The 23,949-nt window shown below is 39.1% G+C and overlaps 1 protein-coding gene across 5 annotated transcripts in view; it reads right to left on the bottom strand.

Annotated features, from left to right (window-relative positions):
- Positions 1-23,949, bottom strand: part of mpp2b (MAGUK p55 scaffold protein 2b) — a 45,625-nt gene that overhangs the window by 10,628 nt on the left and 11,048 nt on the right. For 2 of the 5 annotated variants that reach the window (XM_027176901.2, XM_027176902.2), the window contains 4 exons: positions 10,946-11,046; positions 2,987-3,139; positions 2,756-2,911; positions 2,176-2,403 (listed from right to left, as the gene is read on the bottom strand). In XM_027176901.2, the coding sequence (XP_027032702.1) occupies positions 2,176-2,403; positions 2,756-2,911; positions 2,987-3,139; positions 10,946-11,046 (638 nt within the window). Of the gene's footprint in view, positions 1-2,175; positions 2,404-2,755; positions 2,912-2,986; positions 3,140-10,945; positions 11,047-21,167; positions 22,338-22,729; positions 22,864-23,949 lie in introns of those variants that run through there. The other 3 variants (XM_027176903.2, XM_027176899.2, XM_027176900.2) reach the window with 3 other exon arrangements.

The raw sequence follows: 23,949 nt of genomic DNA, 5'->3' as shown, positions 1-23,949 counted from the left end.
GTTCAGAAACACACATATGGCCATTACCAGTTAGTTTGTTTTTCTAAAAATCACTCAAATATTATGTGGCATTTACAAACTCACAGGTACAGCGTTTACCAATTTAACATACATTTACCTATTAGTCAGTAACACTTGAATAGATTACCATATAGGGGAGGGGCAAAAAGTCTGTCCCCCCACCAGTGAGGTTGTATGTCCTGAGGGACAAAAACTTTGCAACGTAATGAGACGTAAACGTACATAGGGAATTACCCATTTTCTCTATTTCCATCGCTGCCTAAAAGCAGCAAGCCGTCCGCAGATTTCAGACTGACATGTTAGCCATGTGACCTTTTGTTTTCACTTAACACCCAGAAGACGAAGTGATGATATTTACCACGATCACCAGACTGAGCCTGAACTCAGAAATAAGTTTTAGTTTGAATGTAAGTAGCAAGTGGCCACCTTTCACATAACGGATCAGAAGTAAACAACAATTAAGATGTTCCACAAGTCTGTCTTGCAACGCAGCACATTCCTGAGCCTAATAAGTATGTTAGAACACTCGAACAGTCTGTGACACACACTGTAACACACGCTGCAACACGCTGTAACACACAACGCACACCACAACACACAAAACAACACACATTGCATCGCACTGCAACACGTCTCCTTTCTGTCAGTATATATATGTTATCTCTCCTGTTTTCAAAGTGTGTGAGTCAGCATTCACACACTAAACACAGGGGATCTGTAAAAACGGGGCAGTGTGTGTGTGTCAGAGTGAAACGTACACACACACAGCTAGAGATAGTCCATGAGTTAGTCCAGTGACATTTGTAACACATGGTCCATACAGACCATTTAAAAAAAGGAAAGAGTGAAAGCAGAACAAAGGTTCAGAGAGGGGGAGGGGCCTAAACGGGGTGTCACCATAGCAACCCAGTGAAATTGTAAAAATGTAAAATTACCCCGTTTTCCCCCCACTTTCTATCTCTCTCTTAGTTTTCTCCTGGACAAGCAGCAAACCATGGTTGCATTTGGATAGTATAAAGATCTAAGGATATATACAAAAATAATCCCTAGATGTGTGGTGTCAAGCAGCCCAACACAATACAGTACAGCCCAACACAATACAACATCAATTGTCCAAGAATGACGATTTATTAACAAACAGTATTTTATACTTTTATCCAATTGCATTTAATGTTGATCTCAATTGCATTTCAGCATGTATGAAAGACAGTTCACTCACCAGTCTGATACTATAATGACCATAAATACTGGAACGAGCGCATTAATATTAACCTGTGATACTGTCAGAGCTGTTGTTAACCCGACAGGAACCCGTCAGGAACCAGCCTGGGGCATGCTGAATGTGGGCAGGAGGTCAGGATGACAGGAAGTGTGACTCAGGTGAGCACAGATGGGGCAGCCACATGGGGGAGGAGAGACGCAGACGTGGCCTACATTTCCATCATACGTACGGGACACGGTTCCAGGGACTCTTGATAAAACGAGCCAAGCTGTTGGTTCTTTAACCACAAAAACACGAAATATACAACATTGATCTGCTGCATGGATCCATATCAAAGCCTCAAACGTCTACTAAGCTAGGTGAAACATTTATGGTTCTTTCCATACAGTAGAGTGCAAAGGTTTGCACTCCCCTATGTTTGTTAAATGGAAAAAAAATTAAGTTACAACTTTACCTCTGATTGGTACAGCATGTTGGCACTGGGGACACTACACGTCTCCTTACACAATTTTAATGATGGTGTATTTGAAAGAACACATTAATATATAACCCTGTGATATATTTGTAGCAATTGGTGTAATCCCATATCAGGCAGAATCGGAAATGTGTCTGGCTTCAGCATTCGCCTCTTACACCACAATGGCTGTGATCTTATTCATGACAGCATGCAGATTAACATCCTGAAAGCTCTCCACAGCATGACACATCAGGTTTCAAAAGAGAGCTGATGGGATACCTGGGCAGTGGCATGATCGAAAACAAGCAAGCCAACAGGAAACTGACCAGAGAGAGGGTTTGATTGGGACTAAAGCTCTTCTTCATCAATCACCTAATATTCATTTGACACTGGCTCATTTATCATTATATCACTAAACACAATATTACAATATATGACGTATAGCATGTCTGTGTGTGTGTTGTGTGTGGCTGACCTGGCGGGGTGTGTGTGGCTCCTGGTAGCTGGGCAGAATCTTAAGCACAACACTGCCGCTGGCCTCCTTTAGCATGTCCTGGAGCACTTTGGGGTCACTACCCACCTCCTTCCCATTGACCTCTTTGATGACATCACCGACATGCAGGAGGCCCTGCTGATCGATCATACCGCCATGCAGGATACGTGCAATCACCAGCTCTCCGCCCTCCACACGAAACGTCACACCCTGGCCATCAAGCACGACAAGAAGATAAGGATGTTGAGATCAGCCACTGCTAACAGGATAAATAAATGATTTAACTAAGGTTGTTGAACACTATCAAATGCTCTATTCTGATTGGTCAGCATGAACAGTGGTGGAGCTGCAGGTCACTGCAAAATGGATGCTAAAACTCTCTGGGTTTTGCTGTTATAGGAAAATAATCCTGTTCTAACCTGCCACTGATTATTTCGGTGCTCTGTTTAATATGATCTATCACAAAACAATCATGTTTATTAGTACATGAATTAATTTCCTTCCACTGATTCAATGAAATAGCATAAATTAGCTAAAGTTCTTTGACTAAGCCAGTTCTTACCAGATGTTCTCCGGAGATTTTGCGTATGCCGACCATCCTGACGGCATCGGGAGGGACGGGTTGGTTGTTGAAGGCAGGGTCCATGAAGACACAGGGGCTGGGTGGTGGAGTCTCATAGCTTTTGGAGGCTACAGAGTCATGTGTTTCCAGGAGGGACTGGAGACCAATACGAAACTGGTTATTTCTTACAGTTTTGCCAGGCTGTGATGTGCATGACCTTTGTGTGTATACCTGAAAGTGTGGCTCACTAAGTATGCGGGCAAGTTCATGTGCTGCCTGGCTTTGTTCGGTGAGTGGTGTGAGTTCTTTCAGGATGTCCTGCACCAGTTCCACATTGTTCTCACTCACTGCCTCCAGCTTCGGCTCCTCAAACCGCTCATGGGCCTGTTTCACATTAAAACAAACACAAATAAAGCACAAGCAACTACAAAAATTGTGAAATGCAAACAGTCAGAGATGCAGCAATGCTCATCATGTAGCAGGGACCAATTACCTAAGAGAAAAGTTTGGACTGTTAGTATATTGTCGCTGTCGGGCGGAAACCTCGTATATCCAAATTTTGTCAATTTCATATATTTTCACATATCGATGCTATTGGGCAAGTCGTGGCCTAATGGTTAGAGAGTCTGACTCGTAATCCTAAGGTTGTGGGTTCAAGTCTCGGGCCGGCCACGACTGAGGTGCCCTTGAGCAAGGCACCGAACCCCCTAACTGCTCCCCGGGCACCGCAGCGTAAATGGCTGCCCACTGCTCCGGGTGTGTGTTCACGATGTTTGTGTGTTCACTGCTGTGTGTGTGCACTTTGGATGGGTCAAATGCAGAGAACGAATTCTGAGTATGGTTCACCGTACTTAGCCATATGTCACGCCACTCACTCACTATTGGTCAGTCCCTACGTGGGTCTGTTATTTTTACAAGTTAACAAACAATCTAAAGTCGTGAAAATAGCTTGTGCGCAAATCTCTTAACTCCATTGGACACTTCAACTGTCCACCTCTTCTTCACTCCACGGGCGAGCTTCGCGGCATATCCTCAAGATTAAGAGTCGCAACGAATCAACACGTCTTCTGAGGTAAATGTCTTCAAAGCACTGGGCTCAAAGAAAAAAAAATCTGGTGTTCGTCTGAGGACAGGAATTTAGCGCAAGACAATCCACTGCAACGCAGACTAAACCCTGTGCATTGCAGATAAGATACAGTGTTTTTTTTTAATTTCCTGGAAAATAATGGTTTTGGAGAGACGAGGATTCCCCCCGACAGTGACGATATACATCTGCTAGACAGGTTTAAGTTAGTGGCAATTTAAACCAATATGAAAATCCTAATGACCATTTCCAATTTTAAACCTAATAAATGTAAACCAGATACAGGCATGGCCAAAATTGTTGGCACCCCTTAAATTCTTTTTTTTTTTTGACGTGACATACGGCTAAGTACGGTGACCCATACTCAGAATTCGTTCTCTGCATTTGACCCATCCAAAGTGCACACACACACAGCAGTGAACACACACACACACACCGTGAACACACACCCGGAGCAGTGGGCAGCCATTTATGCTACGGCGCCCGGTGAGCAGTTGGTGGGTTCGGTGCCTTGCTCAAGGGCACCTCAGTCGTGGCCGGCCCGAGACTTGAACCCACAACCTTAGGATTACGAGTCAGACTCTCTAACCATTAGGCCACGACTTGAAATATTTCGCACAGAACAGTATTGCATTTACACACGTTTTGCTATACGCATGCTTATTTACTTTGTGTATATTGAAACAACACAAAAAAACTGTGGAAAAAGCAAATTTGACATAATTTCACACAAAACTATAAAAATGGGCCAGACAAAATTATTGGCACCCTTAACTCTATATTTGGTTGCACACCCTTTGGAAAAAAAAATAACTGAAATCATTCGCTTCCTATAACCATCAACATCTTCTTACACCTCTCACCCGGAATTTTGGACCACTCTTCCTTTGCAAACTGTTCCAGGTCTCTCTTATTGGAACAGCAACTTTAAGATCTCTCCACAGGTTTTCAATGAGATTTAAATCTGGACTCATTGCTGGCCACTTCAGAACTCTCCAGCACTTTGTTGGCATCCATTTCTGGTTTTTTTTAAGTAAGTTTGGGGTCATTGTCCTGCTGGAAGACCCATGATCTTGGACGGAAAGCTTTCTGTCACTGGGCCCTACGTTGTGACCCAAAATCCTTTGCTAATCCTCAGATTTTATGATGCCTTGCACACAGTTAAGGCACCCAATGCCAGAGGCACCAAAACAACCCCAAAACATATTTGAACTTCCACCATATTTGACTCTAGGTACTGTGTACTTTTCATTACGTTTTCGGTAAACTGTAAAATGATGTGCTTCACCAAAACTCATCTGTCCACAAGACGTTTTCCCAGAAGGATATTGGCTTACTCGTGTACATTTTGGCAAACTGAAGTCTTGCTTTTTTATGTCTCTGTGTCAGCAATGGGGTCCTCCTGGGTCTCCTGCCATAGCGATTCATTTCATTCAAATGTCGAATTTCTTTGGAACTTGAACGTCCATGGAGATTAGCTACAGTGCCATGGGTTGCAAACTTTTTGATCATGTTGCACACCGTGGACAAATGAACATCTAGATCTCTGGAGATGGACTTGTAACCTTGAGATTGTTGATATTTTTCCACAATTTTGGTTCTCAAGTCCTCAGACCGTTCTCTTCTCCGCTTTCTGTTCGCCATACTTAGTGTGGCACACACAGACACACAATTCAAAGACTTTGTGTGCTTTCGGGTGTTATTTTTATATTGCACACACCTGTTACTTGCCCCAGGTGAGTAAAGGAGCATCACATACTTGAAACAAACTTATTTATCCACAATTTTGAAAGGGTGCCAATATTTTTTTCCGGTCCATTTTTCGAGTTTTGTGTTAAATTATGTCAAATTTTGTGTTTCAATACACACAAAGGAAATAAACATGTGTATAGCGAAACATAAAAAATACTTCATTTTCTGGAAAAGATTTAAGGGGTGCCAACAATTTTGCCCATGACTGTAAGTAAAACAAACAAAAAACAAATGCAGGGTGTGCAGAGAAAAATTAGCCATTGTGCTTGTTATTGTCTGAATAAGCCTCTGTGGAATAAAAGGCACACTGAGCTGTTCAGAGTGGAGGGAAGACTCATTCAACCAATGAGGAGACAGGACACTAAAGCATCAAGATCTGGTAGGGGTCATGCAACATATACAATAATTACACACATCTGTTAATCAGCAACACTCTGGGTTTAAGAGAAAAGTCTGAACAGGGAGAAAGGGTAATCCTGGATAAAGCTTACAGATGGATAAAAGAGTTTGAAATAAAAGTTTGGGATAAATAAGATGCAAAATTTATCTAAATGGTGACAAAGCGGCAAAACTGTGAGTAAAGGATGGAACTGGGAGTACAATGTTAGACTTACAAACTAACTAACTAATTAAAGGTGAGATGGGGTAAAGTGTGGGACAGAGGTGAAAGCAGGAATGGGGTAAAACTGGTGAAAAGTATACGACTGGGGATAAAAGGTCAGATGGGGTAAATTATAGGACAGAATAAAGTGTGAAGCAAAGTAGGAAGGAATTGGGTGCATCAAACAGGCATTAAGGATAGGATGAGGTGAAAGGAGAAATAGGGTAAACTATGGGACAGAATAAAAAGATGAAGCAAAAAATGGGAGTGGGAGGTAGGCTGGGAAGGGTTGGGATAAATGGGAGGACTGAGCTTGAAGAGAGGATTGGTGGGATTGGTGTAATGGATAGGACTCAGATAATACGGTAGGCTGGTGTAGATCCGTGAGATTCATGTGGAACTGCTATAAAGGGTAGGACAGGTTTATAAGGGTGTGATAGAGTAAAATGTGGGGCAGGGTACAATTTGGGACTGAAGGGATGGCATCAGACTGATGTAAAGGGTAAGACTGGTGGATTATGGTTGGAAAGGGTAAAATGTAAAACAGAGTAATGTGCAGAGCTGGAAATTGTGTTTAATAGATTAGACTGAGGCTAAGTTTGGGGCTGGGGATAAAGGACTGGAGGTAAAGGATTGGATTAAATATAAAGATTAGGACTGGGGTTGGAAAAGTTTAATTCCTTACATTTAAGGCATAATTTGTATAACCTTAAAAAGAACAAAATAACAAACTCAAAGCTATCAGCCAAAAGGGCTTTTCAGAAAGTTCTCCCGAGGACTAGCAGTGTCTAAAGAGGGAGTATGTCTCCAGTCTACATTTTCATTACACCCATGTGAGTTTCCCTTGTGATTGGATCCTAACAATCACAGCAAAGTACTGTCAAAAGATTTTTGTGTTTTGTAAGTGTACCTTTTTTCTGATGGTTCAGACTTTTTCAAATGTTTCAAAGGACATAATGCACTGACAATAATAAAGTAGGTCAGGTCAAGGTAAGAGCATTTTAAAAAAAAAACACTCATCCGACAGACACGAGGCTACCTCTTAAGAGGTGAGATAAAACTACTCAAAAAGCTTCTCAATAAGTGAATTATACAATTTATCTGGAGAAATGTTTTGACTTAGGCAGTCTCATTGATACACTTGAAATAATCAAATCACAATACATATTCAAAGACATAACAATGAGATGATAATAATGGGAATAACAGGTCAAACTTAAACACAAGCAACTTTTTGCACCAATTGAACTTGAGTTCAGTCAAAGTATATTAGATGTTGTAATGAATAAATTAAACATATAAAATAAAGTTTTTATTTTGCAACGTTGTAATTATGTGTGCTCACTTTTTATTTTATTATTGTTTGTTTATTGTCATATGTTTCACAGAGGATGTATTTATGTATATCTAAAATATCCCTATATAACAGCTAGTCAGTCACATTACACTATACAACTGCACTTATTTTTGTCTACAAACATTTCGAATATGATTCACCATAGGTGTCTGTTACCGTAATTCTATACATCACTCATTTTAAACCAGTTTCTCTTACAGTTTTGAAATGATTTCATACCCTAGTTTACTGTATATCCTAAAACACAATGCAACCTAAATCTGTAAGCTATTTCTACACTGGTTAATTATGGTTTTCAGGGCACAATCTGCAAAAGTTTCAAAATCTAAACAACTGTTGAGCTTCGTTTCAGTGTATGTGGGTGGAGCTAATCTTTGTTAACGATTATGCAAGAGTTACTCTTATAAGGCACAAAGCAAGAGTTTACTTGCTTAAAGCTGCACCAACAAGTATTTACTTTTAGTGAATTTGCAGACTTTTATCTAAAGCAAATAATTTTATTGTGAAAATGTAAGTAAAGCTTTACATAAAATAAGGTAGATTCTGTATAAACAAATATCAACTTGCCACATGCTATGACAAAGTCTGCTTGGTCCATTTTTAAAGACTAGTTTTGCTGGGCTTTTGCATTGTGGTGATCTTTTAAATGTAAAGGTAAAGAAAGTAAAGCCTGTATGTGGCTAAAGGTAAAGGTTAAAAGTAAGGTTAATATTAGTGGGTAAAGGATGGAATTGAATTTAAATGTCTGGTGATACAAGATTTGGTTGAAGATAAAGGCTAGGACTGGAGGTAAAGGAAGGGGATGAAGGTAAAGACTATGACTGGGGATAAATAATGGGGTTAAAGTTAACGAACTGGGGTAAATAGTGTTAAAGGAAAAAGTAAAGTTGGTGGTAAAGTGTGTGAATGTTAAAGTTTGAATGTAAAGGTTAGACCTTGTAGTAAAGGGCAGAGATGACTGTAGGCTGTATAATTGACTGTAAAGACAGGGAGAAAAGAATGATGTTGAAAATACAAGATAAGGCTGATAGAATGCACTGATAATGGTTAGATCTTGGGGGTAAAGAATTAAGTTGAAGGGGAAAGTTGGACCTGAATATAAAAAAGAGATTGCATGTAAAGCCTAGAGGTAAAGAAAGGGGTTGAAAATAAGGGACGTGGTAAACTGCTGGGTTGATAGTTACGTCTAAGATTGGGATTAAAGAATAGAGTTGAAAGTAAGATTTGCAGGTAAATGTTGTAAAGTATGAAATTGAAGGTAAAGGCTAGGGCCGGGGCAAATGGATGGGATTGAATGTAAAGGCTAGGACTGGGGTAAAGGACACAGTAAAATATAAAGGTTAAGCCTAGTGGTAAAGGATGGGGTTGTACATAAAGGTTAAGACTTGGGGTAAAAGGTAGAGTTGAATCTAAAGGATAGGATGGGATGTAAGCCACCATTCTTTAACCCAATTCCTTAGCGTTACCTTCAACCTAATCCTTTAAAGTAAACACCTGTAAAATCCTTCAAACTAAACTTAAAGCAATGTAAAATGTACAGATCAATGTGAAGGCAAGGACTTGGGGTAAAGAATAGAGATGAAGGTGAAGGAATGAAGATATAGGATGGAGTTCAATGCAAAGGTTAGGACTGGTGATAGAAAATGTTTTATTCCTTATGTTTACATCATTTTTATGACCTATATTTAAAAAAAAACACACACAAAGCTATGATTTAACCTGTCAAAAGGGCATTATCGAAAGCTCTCCTGAGGTCCAGTAGTGTCTAAAGAGGCACTGTGCCTCCTGCTTCTCTTTTATCTAGTCTCTCTTTTATTTATATCCACGTGAGTTTCCCTTGTGATTGTTCTCTGACAGTCACAGTAAAGAAAATGTCATCAAAAGGTTTTTGTGTTTTTTGAGTGCTCCTTTTTCCCCTCAACACTTAATACTTTTTCAAATGGTTCAAACGGGACACAATGCATTGTCTATCATAAAGGAGGTCAGGCCAAGAAGAAGAATAAGTCTAAGAAGCCTGTCATTGAATAAATCAATCATCCAGAAGACGTGAGGGCAGGATCAGAAGGAAAACAATATCCAAGAGATGGAATAAAGGAGGAAGATTTAAAGCGAGAGACACTGCATGCTGCTAAAACTTGTAAATAAAAGCCGGATCTGAACCTACTCACTCGTCTGGATTTACCACTGCATTTGTAGGAAGTCCCAGTGGGAGATATTCAAAAATTCGGGCTCGCTTTGCATGCTACAGATTCATGTATCAATCTTTCTTTTTTCAGTTGAGATGAAGCTTCTCAATAGGATCGTTATACAGTGACTGGCAGCACAGTGCAACAGAGACTTGCACAACATTTAACAGGATAATTCAACATGTTCTTTTGTCTTGTAGAGGTCTCATCAATGCCATTAAGTTATAATTGACAGTACATATCCAGAGGCATAATGATGAGATAATAATAGAAGGAACTTGTCAAAATACATTTGATCATAGTGCTTTGTGCAACAACTTATATAGTGAATACCAGAAATATTCCTCAATAACTGAGAGGCTGCAGATGGTCAGTCAATATTCTACAAATCACTCTGCATACTTATGATTCACCGTGAGTGTCTGATTTAAGATTTATTTTACTTTAGAATTTAAGAGTCTCTCCTAGAATTTAAGTCTATCTTAAATAACTAAATTTTACACAGTTACTGCTTTATCCTGATCAGGGTTGCTATGGATCCTGAACCACAATTAGGCTGATCTTAGGGAAGGTACAAGTACTATTCATTCTCATTAAATATGAGGCACTAATACAAGATATTATATTTAAATGATAAAATTAATACTATAAGTAAACACTGTTTAAATTTAAACATGCTATGTATAAGCCCTGGATCATGCTTCATTGTCTGTTTTGTTTTCCCACCTAGGACAGAGAACTGTCAATCAAGTGAGCTTATTAGTATATTAAAACACACCCACCCAGAGGTCTAATATCAATTTAAGTCAACATTGTCTTTTCAGCCATATATAGCCGACACAAATAATAATATAACACAGGTTCTATGTTTTAGGCTAAAAGCTCATGATTGGTGAGTGAACTAAACCAGCAGCAGATACGGAAACTCCCAGTTAAAATAATTGTAAAATAAATGTTTATATTTATGAATTTATCTTTCAGCTTATACCTGAAAGATAAAGGGATATGAAATATCACACTGATAAAAAGTGACAGTGTGGAATGCCATCATCCATTGATCTGACAAGAAACCACATGAAAACAGCAACATTAGACTAGTAGAGTAAAACATCTGGCATTTTGGCAGAGCATTATGTGTGTGTGTGTGTGTGTGTGTGTGTGTGTGTGTGTGTGTGTGTGTGTGTGTGTGTGTGTGTGTGTGGTAACTCACTACAGGACTCTCCATTATGCCCTTCAGGAAGATGAGGTCCAGATCGTTGGCAGCGGTGGAGCCGGTGCTGTCGCTCAGCGTGTCGAGGACGCTGTGCATCGCTGTCGATAGAAAATCAGAGGACAATCATAACACTACATCAAAAAAACAAGTTTAAAAAATTTTATGGGAGCTTTTCCATGGAAAATTAGTTTCAATAAACACCAACCCATGTTTGCCTTCTAACAAACCGTTTTATTCAGGCGGATCTGAGGTGGTTTATATGTCTCATAGTCTCTTAGCTTAGTATTTAATGGTACTCACATCCCAGTGTCCCTCGGCTCATTAAAATGCACGTTAATTAATGTTAACATTTTCAGGCGTATTAAGAAAAAGATGTCTCCAAGATTGCGCTCTCATTTCTCATATGTAGTTAACTGAAGTCTTTTTCTAAAGTCTCTCTTCTCAGTCCTGTTCACACTGGAAGACTTGCTTGCGCACCTGCGTCGTTTTCAGTATCGACTGAATCGAATGCTGTAGGAAAAAGCAGCAGTGCAGAGAACTTTGATGTTCTCCTGCCTTCCTGTAGAGCATGTCCATCCATCACGTCGAGTGTGTGAAAGGTGGGGGGGGGGGGGGTTTGTACGATGAATCGTAAGTGCACTGTGTTGAAGCACACAGCTGCTACATAATTGGATTTAATTACACAATCCACTCGCCTTCCTCTCGCTCACTTCCTCTCTCATGTCGTTTCTGATTGCTGCTCTGTCTGGTGCATCCCTGGATTTCTCACACAGACAGAAATCAGAAGGGCCGCTTTTAATTTTCGACAGAAACAGACGAGTTCGGAAGCGTTTGAGAGGCATCGGGCAAAATAAAAAGACAAAAATAAACATGTTAAACAAGTTCTTCAGAAATCCTAGGCTGATCGTACTGATTTTCTCTAACACAGAGCACTAGATGAGACGGAGTGCTATCAATTATTTACCACATAATTTATCTTATATAATCAGTCCAGTGCAAGATTACCGACCCTTACATTTACATGTTCATAACCACCTGCCAGCTCTCCACTTTCATACAGCAGCTACTAGCTGGGGAGGCAGAGAGTTAGCACATGCTTTCTCTGAGACACATGAAGCTAGTCAACATGCTTCTCAGTCAACATGTACAGTTACATGTGTAACATATTATTGATTGTACACATGATTGGTTAGAGTCTCTATGATTGATAGGAGACAAAGAATGCTATTTAGAGCTGTGTGTTATAGCAATATTATCCTCCATACCTCCTTTAATTTATTTAATATTTATTTTTTTAAAGAAACTTAGTCAGGCATACTTAATGCATTCAGGCTGGTTATTAATACATTCCAGGTAGATTATTTTTGCACACACGCACACACACACACACACACACACAAAGAGTATAATCCAGTGTGAAATGGAGGCTCATAAAGAACCACGACATGAAGCGGATTAGTACATTCCCCTTCGCTAATTAACACACAGGACATGGAAAAGAGATGAACAGCAGCCAAACAAGCAGGTAAATAATCTGCACATTTCACACTTTCTCTTTTCACACATCCTCTAACAATCCCTTCACACATCTCTCTAACACACGGGATGCAAACTAGCACGCTGTAGGTGTGCAGATAATGAAAGGGGTTCCTGTCCATGACCATATTTTAACAGCTGGAGACTCCTTCCATAAATATAAAGCATCTTTTTTTTTATGCTGTACAATAATCTGAGACTATACAACCCATAACATATTCAGACAAGTGTGTTAATATAATCCTGTGATTTAGACTGATATTAGGCCAACGGTGCATTAAAAATTCAAATACCCCTTAGAAAATTGTACAGACAGACATCAAAGGGGAATCAAATAGCTTGAGAGGTGTGACATGATGCCACAGAATGACATATTTCCGTTTGAACATGAAGTCAATGCAACAGTGTTTAAAAGTGCATGAACAGGCAACAGTTTTTAAGATACCAGTATGATATCCGAATGTAGAACCACAATGTCATCTCCAGGAGATATCTGACATGGTAGATACTGACTCAGTCCTGACTGTGTCCAAACATGGAACTCTAACATCCCGACCCATAATGTTGCTTAAAAAACATTCAGAAAGGAGTTTATTTAGGAAACACCCTGGCAAGACTCAAAAGGAAACAGGAAAGGAGAACAGAATGCATGACCTGGTGCTCATTCCATTGGCACATGGACAAGCAAGTGTAATCCCGTAATCTCATTTGGAGGAATAGAATTGTTTCTTCAATCTTGGTGCAATAACAATAAAAACACGCATGTCTCCCAAATTCCTACAATCCAAGAGAACTATAATGAGGTGTGAATTTTTAATTTGTTAACTACAAGTAGAAAACCAATAGCCCAGACACAAACATCTGTTTGTCACAGACACACAGGTAGTGCTGTGCCAACTGGTGAAATTAACGTCAAAGCAACTTGTGGTTATATATCTAGATTTCCCAGTCTACAAGGCAAGTGGCCAACATTACCGCTTTATTCATTACTGTAGGAGTGTTTCAAGTCAAGTCAATTCATTAAAAGGTAAGATAAAGGTAAAAAGTTCAGACCTGCAGCTTTGAAGAATATACTAGAATATATATAATTTAGAGCAGGCTAACATTAATTAACAACAACCAGAAAAAGATCAGTAAGCAATAATTTACAGGTATAAATTCAATCAGTTATATAGCATTTAGTAAATGGAGGAAAGCCTCAGATAGTAGCAGTGCCAGGATATTTGATGAGATACTGGAACCCAGTAGAAACCAAAAATTTAGGTCTTGTGATGAGATTAATATAGTTTCCAGACTTTTGATAAACATTTATCCTTATACTTGTGTTATTATGGAAGATAAACTATATGGCTATAACTGGGGAGCCCATTCTCCATTCCAGCAAGAACGTTCCCCTGTGCACAAAGTGGGTTCCATGAAGACATGGTTCACCAATGTTGGAGTGTAAGAATTCGAGTGCCCTGCATAGAGCCATGACCTCAACCTCACGCTTCCCAACTGGGCCCCAGGCCTCCTGGGTCACATATGGTTATGATGGTCAGGTTTATAAAAACATTTGGCCATATAATGTACATGCATCAAGATAAAGTGAAAAGTAATAGGTTTTAAAGTGTTGGGGAAGAAGTGACAGGGGTATAATGGAGTCCATGGTCAAGCTGGAAAAAACTTTAAAATTGTCTAATAGAATTCTTCTATACACCTGTTTCAATGGGTTGAATAGTCATACCGCCAGTTAGACGTGTTTTGTTACAACCCCTGGTTTTGTGGACTGTATTGTGTTCTCTGTTCATGTCTGTGTGCAGGTTTGGTTCCAGGCCAGAGTTTCCGGCCTGCCCAAGCCTGCCCTGATCCTGCCCTCACCTCAATGACCTCATCACTGATCAGCTATATAAAGAGAAAGTAGAAGAAGTTGGAGGGTGTTAGAAGTGGTGTGTTCATAGCAGTGTTGTTGAGATAGTGATTGTTGTGTTTATTGATAGGAGCTGTTCTGGTTTTGACTTTTGCCTGTTTCTGATTCTGAGCTTGGTTTTCCCTTGGACTTATTGCTGTGTTTCACTCTGTGTATATACATATCTCTTTATCACTGTAAATATTGATCACTGTTTCACTGTCAGTAGAAGTGTAACTGCACTTTTTTTATTTTGGAGTGGGTTCCTTTTTCCCATATGTTTCCCATTTGGTAGAGAGTCAGGGAAGTCCCACTGTATTTTTCTTTTCTTTCCTTTCAAGTAAAAATTGTTACTTAAATATTAGACTCTTTTGTTTATTATTTTGGCTTGGGCTCACACCTGAAGAGATGCCTTTGTACAGTTGTTTGTATGTATATATTATTTATTTCCTTTCTGAAAATATACCAATACCTTTTCTAGAAATTATCTTTTGTGCCTTTTTTGGTCTTTGTCCCAATTTATTAAGGTATCGAATCACCGAATCTAGAGCTATAACTCTGTGCCGCTCAACCCTAGATTGGGTTGTAACAGATTTGCGGGCTTGTCCGGGATATCTTAATATTCTTGTATAGTGTTTGGTATATTCTGTCTGTGGTATCATGCCATTTGATTTAATCGCCTTTATGCTGTCCTTCATTGGAAGATTTTGACAGGTGCAGGAATAATGATCTGCTCCTCATTTCTGATTATTTTAATGTGTCAGTATGCCAGACAGCTAGCAAAAAGGTAGTCAAAGCAGAATTATATGAGGCACTTGTGGCTCAACAGATCCTACCGGAGCGGGACACACTTCGGAAAAGCACCTCACACCCTACCATAGCTCTCCACGCTCCTGGCAGTGCGGAGGCTATGATGAAGCCGGAGGAGGCTGATGTGAGTCTTGCGCCAGTGTGGTAGATCCGGGTTGGCAGCTCACCCAAAAAGAGCTTGAAGTGGAGATTAAGAGGCAAGAGTACAAAACAGATCTCTTAAGAATCTGCGAAGGGAAAAAGCTCGACCTGGAGGTTCAGCAGCGGAAGTGGGTGCCGCTGCCATGGAAGTTCAGTTCCTCAACAGCAATCTCCCTGTCTCCTATTGCTGCTGAATGCTACAGGCCACCACCTGCTCCAGCCGAGTCCTCATCAGTAAGTCTGTTTGCCTTTGATGTTAGACACGTTGGTTTAGTGCCCTTATTTCGGAAGATGAAGTCGACGCTTACTTTGCAGTTTTTAAGAGAATAGCCACTATGTTGAACTGGCCAGAAAGTTTATGGACATTGTTGCTCCAATGTAAACTATCACTATACTTTTCACTCTTGAGCAGAGTTTGTATTATGAAACTGTTAAAGCTACAGTGCTCCATGATTATGAGTGCGTGCGGAAAGCCTACAGGCAAAATTTTAGAAACACAAGTCTCCTCACCAGATTTACATTGAATTTGCGTGTGAAAAAGCCACGCTGTTCAATAAATGGTGTTCAGCTAGTGGGGTAAGAGATTTTGACCTGCTTAAAGAGTTGATATTGGACAGTTGGTAGTGCATTTAAACAAACAGAAAATTGAAACCCGGTCTAAAGTTGCTATATTTTCAGGCGAGTTCATATTAACTCATAAGGTTGTGTTTAGTCCAGGGGTTCCCAAACTTTTCAGACCGTGACCCCCAATATTAGACTGCTGAAGGACCCCCCCACGTGACCTGTGTTTATTCTTAATGTAAGTCAGCGCGGAGAATGTCTTTTCGCATAAATACGTTGAGCCAAATTACATCCAACATGGCTTTCGAACAACTGTGGATATTCCAGCGCGACAGAAACCCAGAACTCATCCAGCGTCTTGCCGTCAAATGCTGTCCTCAAAGATTGATCGGTTGAAAGTTCTATCAGCGCATCTTCCGTATCTGACGGCAGATGATTTGCCGTGGTTACATGGAGTGGTGACCTTATCCAGTCATATTGGTCGGGAGCATCTCCTTCAGGGAAAAACTTATGAATGATGTCTAAAAGGGACATCATTACAATCTTTTTTAACAAATAAAAAAATATAAATAAATAAATAAATAAATAAATAAATAAAATTTCTGGAAATCATCTCACAACCCCCCGACCCCCAGGCCGCAACCCCCCAGGGGGTCGCGCGAGACCCCCATTTTGGGAACTGCTGGTTTAGTCCACCTTCATCTCACAAAGATGCATCTGTACGTTCCTTTAAGCCCGCATATGAAACTGGAACCATGGCTAATTTCTCAGCTGGGTCTCGTAACTGTCTATTGTCATGAGCTGGGTCATGTCATTGCAAACTGTCCCATGTTAAAACAGAGGCAAAATAAGCAGCAGGCAGAGATTAAAAAGGTTAATGTTTCCAAAAGCATCTCTGAGACTCACTGCCTAATTGAGCCAATGTTTAAATCTTTTGAATGTTCAGGTTATATCTCCTTATGTACTGACCATGTAGAACAGTCTGTAAGTGTACTTTGAGATACTGGTTCCGTGCAGACATGCGAGTTGAAACTATACGGTACTCTGAAGCCTCTTATGCAGGTAGAGATGTATTAATTCACCTTATTGGTATTGATGTTAATTCTTGTGCCATTACATTATTAATATTTGGAAATTGAGAATTTCTCCGGGGTAGATAAGGCAACTGTGCACTCAGCGCTACCAGATCAGGAGTTTCGGACATTCTAGGTAATGATATAGCTGGAAATAGTCTTCATTTTACCTAAAGTAGTTTCCAAATCTGTGACTGTTACTTCTCAAGCTAGTGACCAGCACTCTTTTCTGTTCCCTGTTTTTGTCTTGACATGTGCCCAACAAAAGAAACTGGGTGACATAGTTGATTTGTCAGCATCCTTTCTTTCTCAGGAGGAACCTTGTAAGGTAAGTGACAATATCGAGGTGACACATGAGATCCATCCTAGCCCCAAGGTAGATTTGCCCATGTCTCATGACCATTTAGTGGCTGTTCAGCAATTTCACCTTTCAATAGATCAATAGCTTGATAGTTTTGTGTCTATCTATAATCATTCTGATGTCAAGCAGTATCAGACCAGGTATTTTGTTGAAAATGGGGTGTTGAAGAGGAAATGGTCCCCTCCAAGTTCTGATGATCCTTGGATGGAAATATTCCAGGTGATGGTTCCCAGTTTGCTTAGTTCATGATCATCCTTGCAGGAATCCATAAGACTCATCAGCGTATCTTGCGTTATTTCTATTGCCCTGGTATAAAGAGTGCTGTAGGATATTGCAGGACTTGTCATACGGGTCAGTTAGTGAGTAAACCTAATCAGGTTATTCCTAAAACCCTTAAACCCATTATAGTCAGCACAGATCCATTTGAAAAGATCAGAGTGGATTGTGTTGGTCCATTGCCTAAAACCCTTTCTGGTAATACTTTCCTTCTGACAATAATGCGTGTTGCCACCCATTTCCACAAAGCATTCCCTATGTGTATGTTTAAGTCAAAAACGCCCTTATTGTTAAGGCCCTTATTAAGTTTTTCACCACATTTGGACAAGCCGATAGTGGGACAAACTTCACATCATGGCTGTTCTCAAAAGTAATGCACACATTACAGATTTCTCACCAGCTTTCTAGTGCTTACCATCTGGAGTCTCAAGGTGTCTTGGAGTGCTTTCATCAAACTTTTAAAACCATGCTGTGCATGTTCTGTGTAGAAACTGGTAAGGATTGGGATGGGGGGGTGCCTCTTTTACCATTTGCTATACGTGTTGTGTTTCTAGCCCATCAGACCTTGTGTTTGGCAACTCTGTGAGAGGTCCTTTGAAAGCCCTGGAAGAACAGTGGTTGGCTAAGTCTAAGCCTTTGGGAAAGACAATTGTGAAAAATGTACGACTTCTTCATGAGCGTTCAGAGTTGGCAAGAGAGCTTGCAGGGGCTGCATTGCGCACTTTACAAGGGGCTATAAAAGAGCGGTATGACCGTAAGGTTGTCTCTTGCTCATTTTGTATTGGTGACCTAGTGCAGACACTATTACCGGTGCCTGGATCCTCTCTCCAGACCTGAACACTCATGAAGAACAACTTTGCTTAGGCTGGGCAACAGGTAAGGGGAATGTAGCAATCAAAACTTTCTAGGATCAGAAGATATCTACATGATGCCAGAGTTATCCATGGCCAGGATCATGACTGGTTCTCTACTCAGCTAAATATTGACTATGAAGAACCCTATGTATTCTTTTGATTGTCTCTCTAAGAAGATAAAAATGTTTAGGTAATTATGTTTGAGGCAATTTTTCATCTGTTGCTCAAGGTGGCCATTAATAACCCTAAGAAGGTGGTTATAAGAACCTAGTCAATGGCTTATGAAAGAAGAACAGGACCAAATGAAAGATGCTTCTCAGATTTGGTGAGTTGCTTCCCTATTGTTGGATGGCTTGAGAATCTTTATGGACTTCAAAAGCAGCAGTATAGCTAGTCCTGATGTGGATGGAACAAGTACACTTACGGTGGTTGTCTTGCAAAACACAAAGGGTTTCGGGTCATTCAGATGTCATGTAAGTAGAAAATTTGATTTGTGAATTTTTATTTCTTTAGTCAAAGATTCTTGGCAACACACTGGTTTAGTGAGTCTCACCGGATGCTATGAACAGTGATGGTACAGACAGCTGTAGAGATGTTTAATTCTGCCTTTAAAATGTCAAGACACGGGGGATTTCAGAGGTCCAGAATTTTGATGTGTTGCCAGGGAAAGCTGGGACAGAGGCCTTATAAGAAAAGAAGACGGAAATGTTCCAAACAAAACGATTCCCTTTATGATCAATGAGTTGGAGATGAATATGGTCTAGCTACCGATCCACACATGCCCCCTACCTAAATGGTACAGACGGATTTGTGATCATTTTGTACATCAAAGTTTGTAGGACTATAAATTGTTGTTATTATTACCCAGTAATTCAAGTTGTCCACAGTTCAAAAACTGTTCCAGGATATCACTATTTTAAAGACACACACAGGCTACTAATTCCCCCATCACCCACCATCATCATTGTAAAAGACTCCTGAGAAAACCTTGTGATGGTTAGCCCTGTATCACACACCTTCACCACAAGCATATAATTGATGTATATGACTCATTTTAAGCTTAGGCCCACCATAGACCTTAATGATAGACTGTAGATCTTTGTTAGACCTTAATTACAGATTTGTACCCTTGTTCTAGACCTTCATTATAGACCTTTAAAAATATACTAAAAACTAATAGTATTATTCTGGGCTTTGCTGCATTTTAATTTCTGAATTATTGTACAGTGGAAGGCTGGGGAAAACGTTTACAATTTAACCGTGGAAAAACCGTGGGAAAAAGTTTTACAATTTACCTTGTCTAAAACTTTTGAAAACAGGACATTTATGCAGTGCATACAGTACACCTTTAACCACAGATTAGCCTCTTAAGATCTTGCAATGATCACACATCCTTCTTCTAGCTTTTCCAAGAGATGCTAAAAGTATTTGTGAGTATGAGGAACTGTGCCGTCAATAATAAACTGTAGCTAGCATGACCTCATAAACTTCACTAGCATTTTTACTCTATTTCAGGAGTGCTCTTGGCAAAGAAATCATCATAAAATGGTTAAAGGAAAGGCCATGACAGCTTTTAACACTCAGACCTCATCAGGATATAAAAAATCTTTAGTTATTTCTCAGTCAATGAGAGGAATACTTAACAAAAAGTGATTCCATCACACAGATAAATCTGTAAGTCAAGGTAAATGATATTTTTTAAACACAGGTACATTTTCAGATAAATAGCTTCAAACATTAATATGACCTATGAAAGATACAGCATGTACAGTGTAGAAGCAGTGCATAAATGCAGGTTTTCTTCTGATCAGTTTGAAAAATGATTAAAAAAATTTAAATAAAACAAAGATCAATTGAGCCTTAATCTCTACATGGCACCAAAATTGTGGGACCATCCAAATGGCCTGTAATCCAACAAAACCTAATAATGTAATGTTGAAAAACAATTCAAATTTTCATGAACAGCATTTAAAAAAAAATACATTAAAATGCATGAATTCATGAAAAATTCAAAGTGTTGAAAGGTAAAGAAGGTGAAATGCATTAAAAAAAAACAAAAATAAACAAATAAACAAACAAAAAAGCATAAAAAAAGGCCCAAACAAAAGTTTGCCATTATGACATTAAGTGTAATTAGAAATGCATAAAAATATAACATTCCTTAATAAAGAAATCTTAATATATTTGAGAACATATTTATAAAAATAATTCTAATTTATCTTTGATATATTTATATTTAGAGAAAAATCAGTTAGTTATCCAAGATCCTCGTTCGCAGTTCGTTAAGCAGCAGTAGAATGCTAAAAAGTGAGGTTAAACTGTAAACTGTTTTAAGTTATAGAGCCTACACATTATTGTGCAGTGTTTAAAGGTCTACAATGAAAATTGTACAATTTTATGGACACAGAACACTTGTAACAGTGGTTGTAAGGCTGAAAAACACAAAGAAAAAAACTAAACAAAAAAACGATGCTCTTTAAATAATCTGTAGAACAAAACGTGTGTGCAGGCCCCACCTCACTCTCACCTGTCAACTGTTTTTCTTTTCATGCCTCATTTCTTTTCCTGTTTTTCATTTATAACCCTTTAGCATTATATACAATAGATAATAATGATATAAAAGATACTCAAAAGGACATTAGCGTTATGACAAACATCAACATAATCGGCATCTCTCTCTCTCTCTCTCTCTCTCTCTCTCTCACTCACTCTCTCTCACCTCCTGGCCTCCTAAGAGAGTTAAGAGAGCCGGCCTCCTCCAGAGACAGCCTGTTAAAGAGACTCCCAGCCATGCTTTCCTCCGTCGCGCTCTCCTTCTCTGCCTGGCGCTCGCTCTCCTCCTCCCTTTCCCTCGCTTTTTCACCTCTCTGACGTCAGCGACGCTTGCCGGTAGCCCTTCCCTTCCCTTCCCGAATTCCCTTCTCTCTCACCGTCTCAGTCTTCCTCTCCTCATTAGTTCTCTTCACCTGCTTCTGAGCTCAATCCTTCTTGACAATAGCTGGGAGGGTTTGGAAGAAAACGAGGCTCCCCATGTCGCTCGATCAACTCTCTTTTCTATCTCATGGCTTCCTTTTCTTTTTTCTTTTTTAGCTCAGAAGCTTAATTTATCTCAAGGCCCGTCTGATGTTCCTATCGGGAGTTCCGGATCTTTTTAATGAGTCAGATCAGGATTCGAATCCCAAACAATTCACTGCTGTTTTGTTCTAAACTGGACGTGTTTTAGGTTTAAACATGAATAATGCAGATTTGGTTTTGATGAATGTCAGTTATGACTGAATGGATCTGAAGAGATCCTGAGCTGGATTTAGGACTTCTCTAAAGTTCTTTTTAAAACATCTCCAAAGAAATCACCACTTTTATAAACAAATCTAGACAATGCTACACTTACAAAGGTCTTACAAAGTAAACATATCTTGAATACTATTTACTTAATCATTTCTTATTTTTATTAGACTGTTTTGAAACAAATATAAGACTATTTCTGTATTTGCACTTATTTCAAACTTGACTTACGATGGTCAGCCAGCTCTTTCTAGAAAGAAGCACACATATGCTTGTAAGCTTGAAATGAGTAAATATGTCTAGAAATACATTGTACCTAGGAAACCTATGTGAGGTGTATCAGATACAGTACATTTTCCTTTAATCAGGATTTAAGATTAAAGATTAAAGATTTTAAAAAAAAATCAGCTAAATTTCATTAATAATGAGAAAAGTAATAAGAAATAATAAGAAAAAGAAACAGCCTTCTCAACAATTATTAATGTATTGCTCATGGAAGAACATGATGTGGAGAAATTTAAGACTCTTAGAGCTGCTGACATCTGGAGCCCTGCAACATCCAGCAAAAACAATCAGACAAAACAGCTGAGATATATACACACATACACACACACACACACACACACACACACACGTATATATATATATATATATATACACGTCCCAAACTATATTAAGATAAATAACTAATTTCAGGACACTGTTTTTTTTACCAGGAGCATTAGATCTAAGCATAAACTTCAATGAAGTAGCAAATGTTTGATGTGACTGAAATAACGAATGCAAAATCAAATAGCACTGCGACCCTGACCAAGTTAAAGCACTCTCTTAAGATGAATCAGTTCATGCTAATGAACAGGTCAGATGTTGAAAGAGGTTTCCATGGAAGCATGTGGATTAAATGACACTGTCAGAGTAACAGCATTGCGATTCTATATTGGTAGAAGAAGTAAAAAAACTCTAGACTTAAATCTTAAAATTTGCTTAAATGAAACCGACTTGTTTTGTGACTCTGTCTATCGCTGAGATCCAGAAGACAGAGAGACAGAGTGAAAGCCTTGTAATGACTTCTTAGAGGAAGCAGAGGAAAGGGAGGAGTGATAGTTCTCTCTCTCCACTTGCCCCAAAGGAAACTGCAATGGAAATCAAAGAAAAAAATCTTCATCAAACGCTATGACATTACACGCCTGAGTCCAGCTCCGATGTAAACAAGAGTAAAAGACCAGGCTGACTAGTTAATGTGTTAATCGACTAGTCCAAATTTCCACAATCAAAACTAACAATTACCTCAGAAACTGATTCTAACTGTAAAGATTAGCTGTTGTGAAGCTATATTAAGCTTTGTTCAGACACTACTGGATGTAAACATAATGCATTTATGCTACAATGCAGCTAAAGGAAACATTAAAAATTATAATTCTTCTCTTTGACACCTTTTTTGTGTTGTTCTGATTGATTTGTAAACCAGTTATTGCAATGTGTTGGACAGAAAACTTCTTAGAGGAAGTGGAGGAAAGGGAGGAGTGATAGTTCTCTCTCTCCACTTGCCCCAAAGTAAACTGCGATGGAAATCTGAGGAAAAGAATCTTCATCAAACGCTATGACATCACACGCCTGAGTATAGCTCTGATATAAACAAGCTAATGACTGCTAATCTTGCCCCAGTTCCAGTCTGTAGCTTAAACACATGGGCAGAAGCTAATCCTGAACTGAAAACCTTTGATCTCGAGGCAACTAAAAAATCTATAACAAGTTGAAGGATACAAATGTAAAAGGGTTTATGTATATAAAAGCAGGTATATGAATGATGATAACTGAGTAAAGCCCATGATTCTGTATGATAAAATCTAATGTGTGATATTTTTAGAATATGAATTAAAGTACATTTCTCTGCTTCCTTCCTTGTTTTTTCCACCACTAGTTAATGTGTTTAATCGACTAGTCCAAATTTCTTCAATCAAAACTAAGAATTACCTCAGAAACTATAACTATAAAGATTAGCTGTTTTTGAAGCTATATTAAGCTTTGTTCAGCAAAATTAGACACTACTGGATGTAAACACAATGCATTTATGCTACAATGCAGCTAATGGAAGTATTGATAATAATAATGATTCTTCTCTTCGACACCATTAGTGAATCTGATGCCGATCTTTCAGTTCTTGCCTTATTTGTGTTGTTCTGATTGATTTGTAAACCAGTTATTGCAGTGTGTTGGAC

This window comes from Tachysurus fulvidraco, chromosome 8, assembly GCF_022655615.1.
Source record: "Tachysurus fulvidraco isolate hzauxx_2018 chromosome 8, HZAU_PFXX_2.0, whole genome shotgun sequence".
Taxonomy (NCBI): Eukaryota; Metazoa; Chordata; class Actinopteri; order Siluriformes; family Bagridae; genus Tachysurus; species Tachysurus fulvidraco.
Note: the sequence above shows the minus strand (reverse complement) of the source record. Positions and strands in the feature narration are given on the sequence as shown.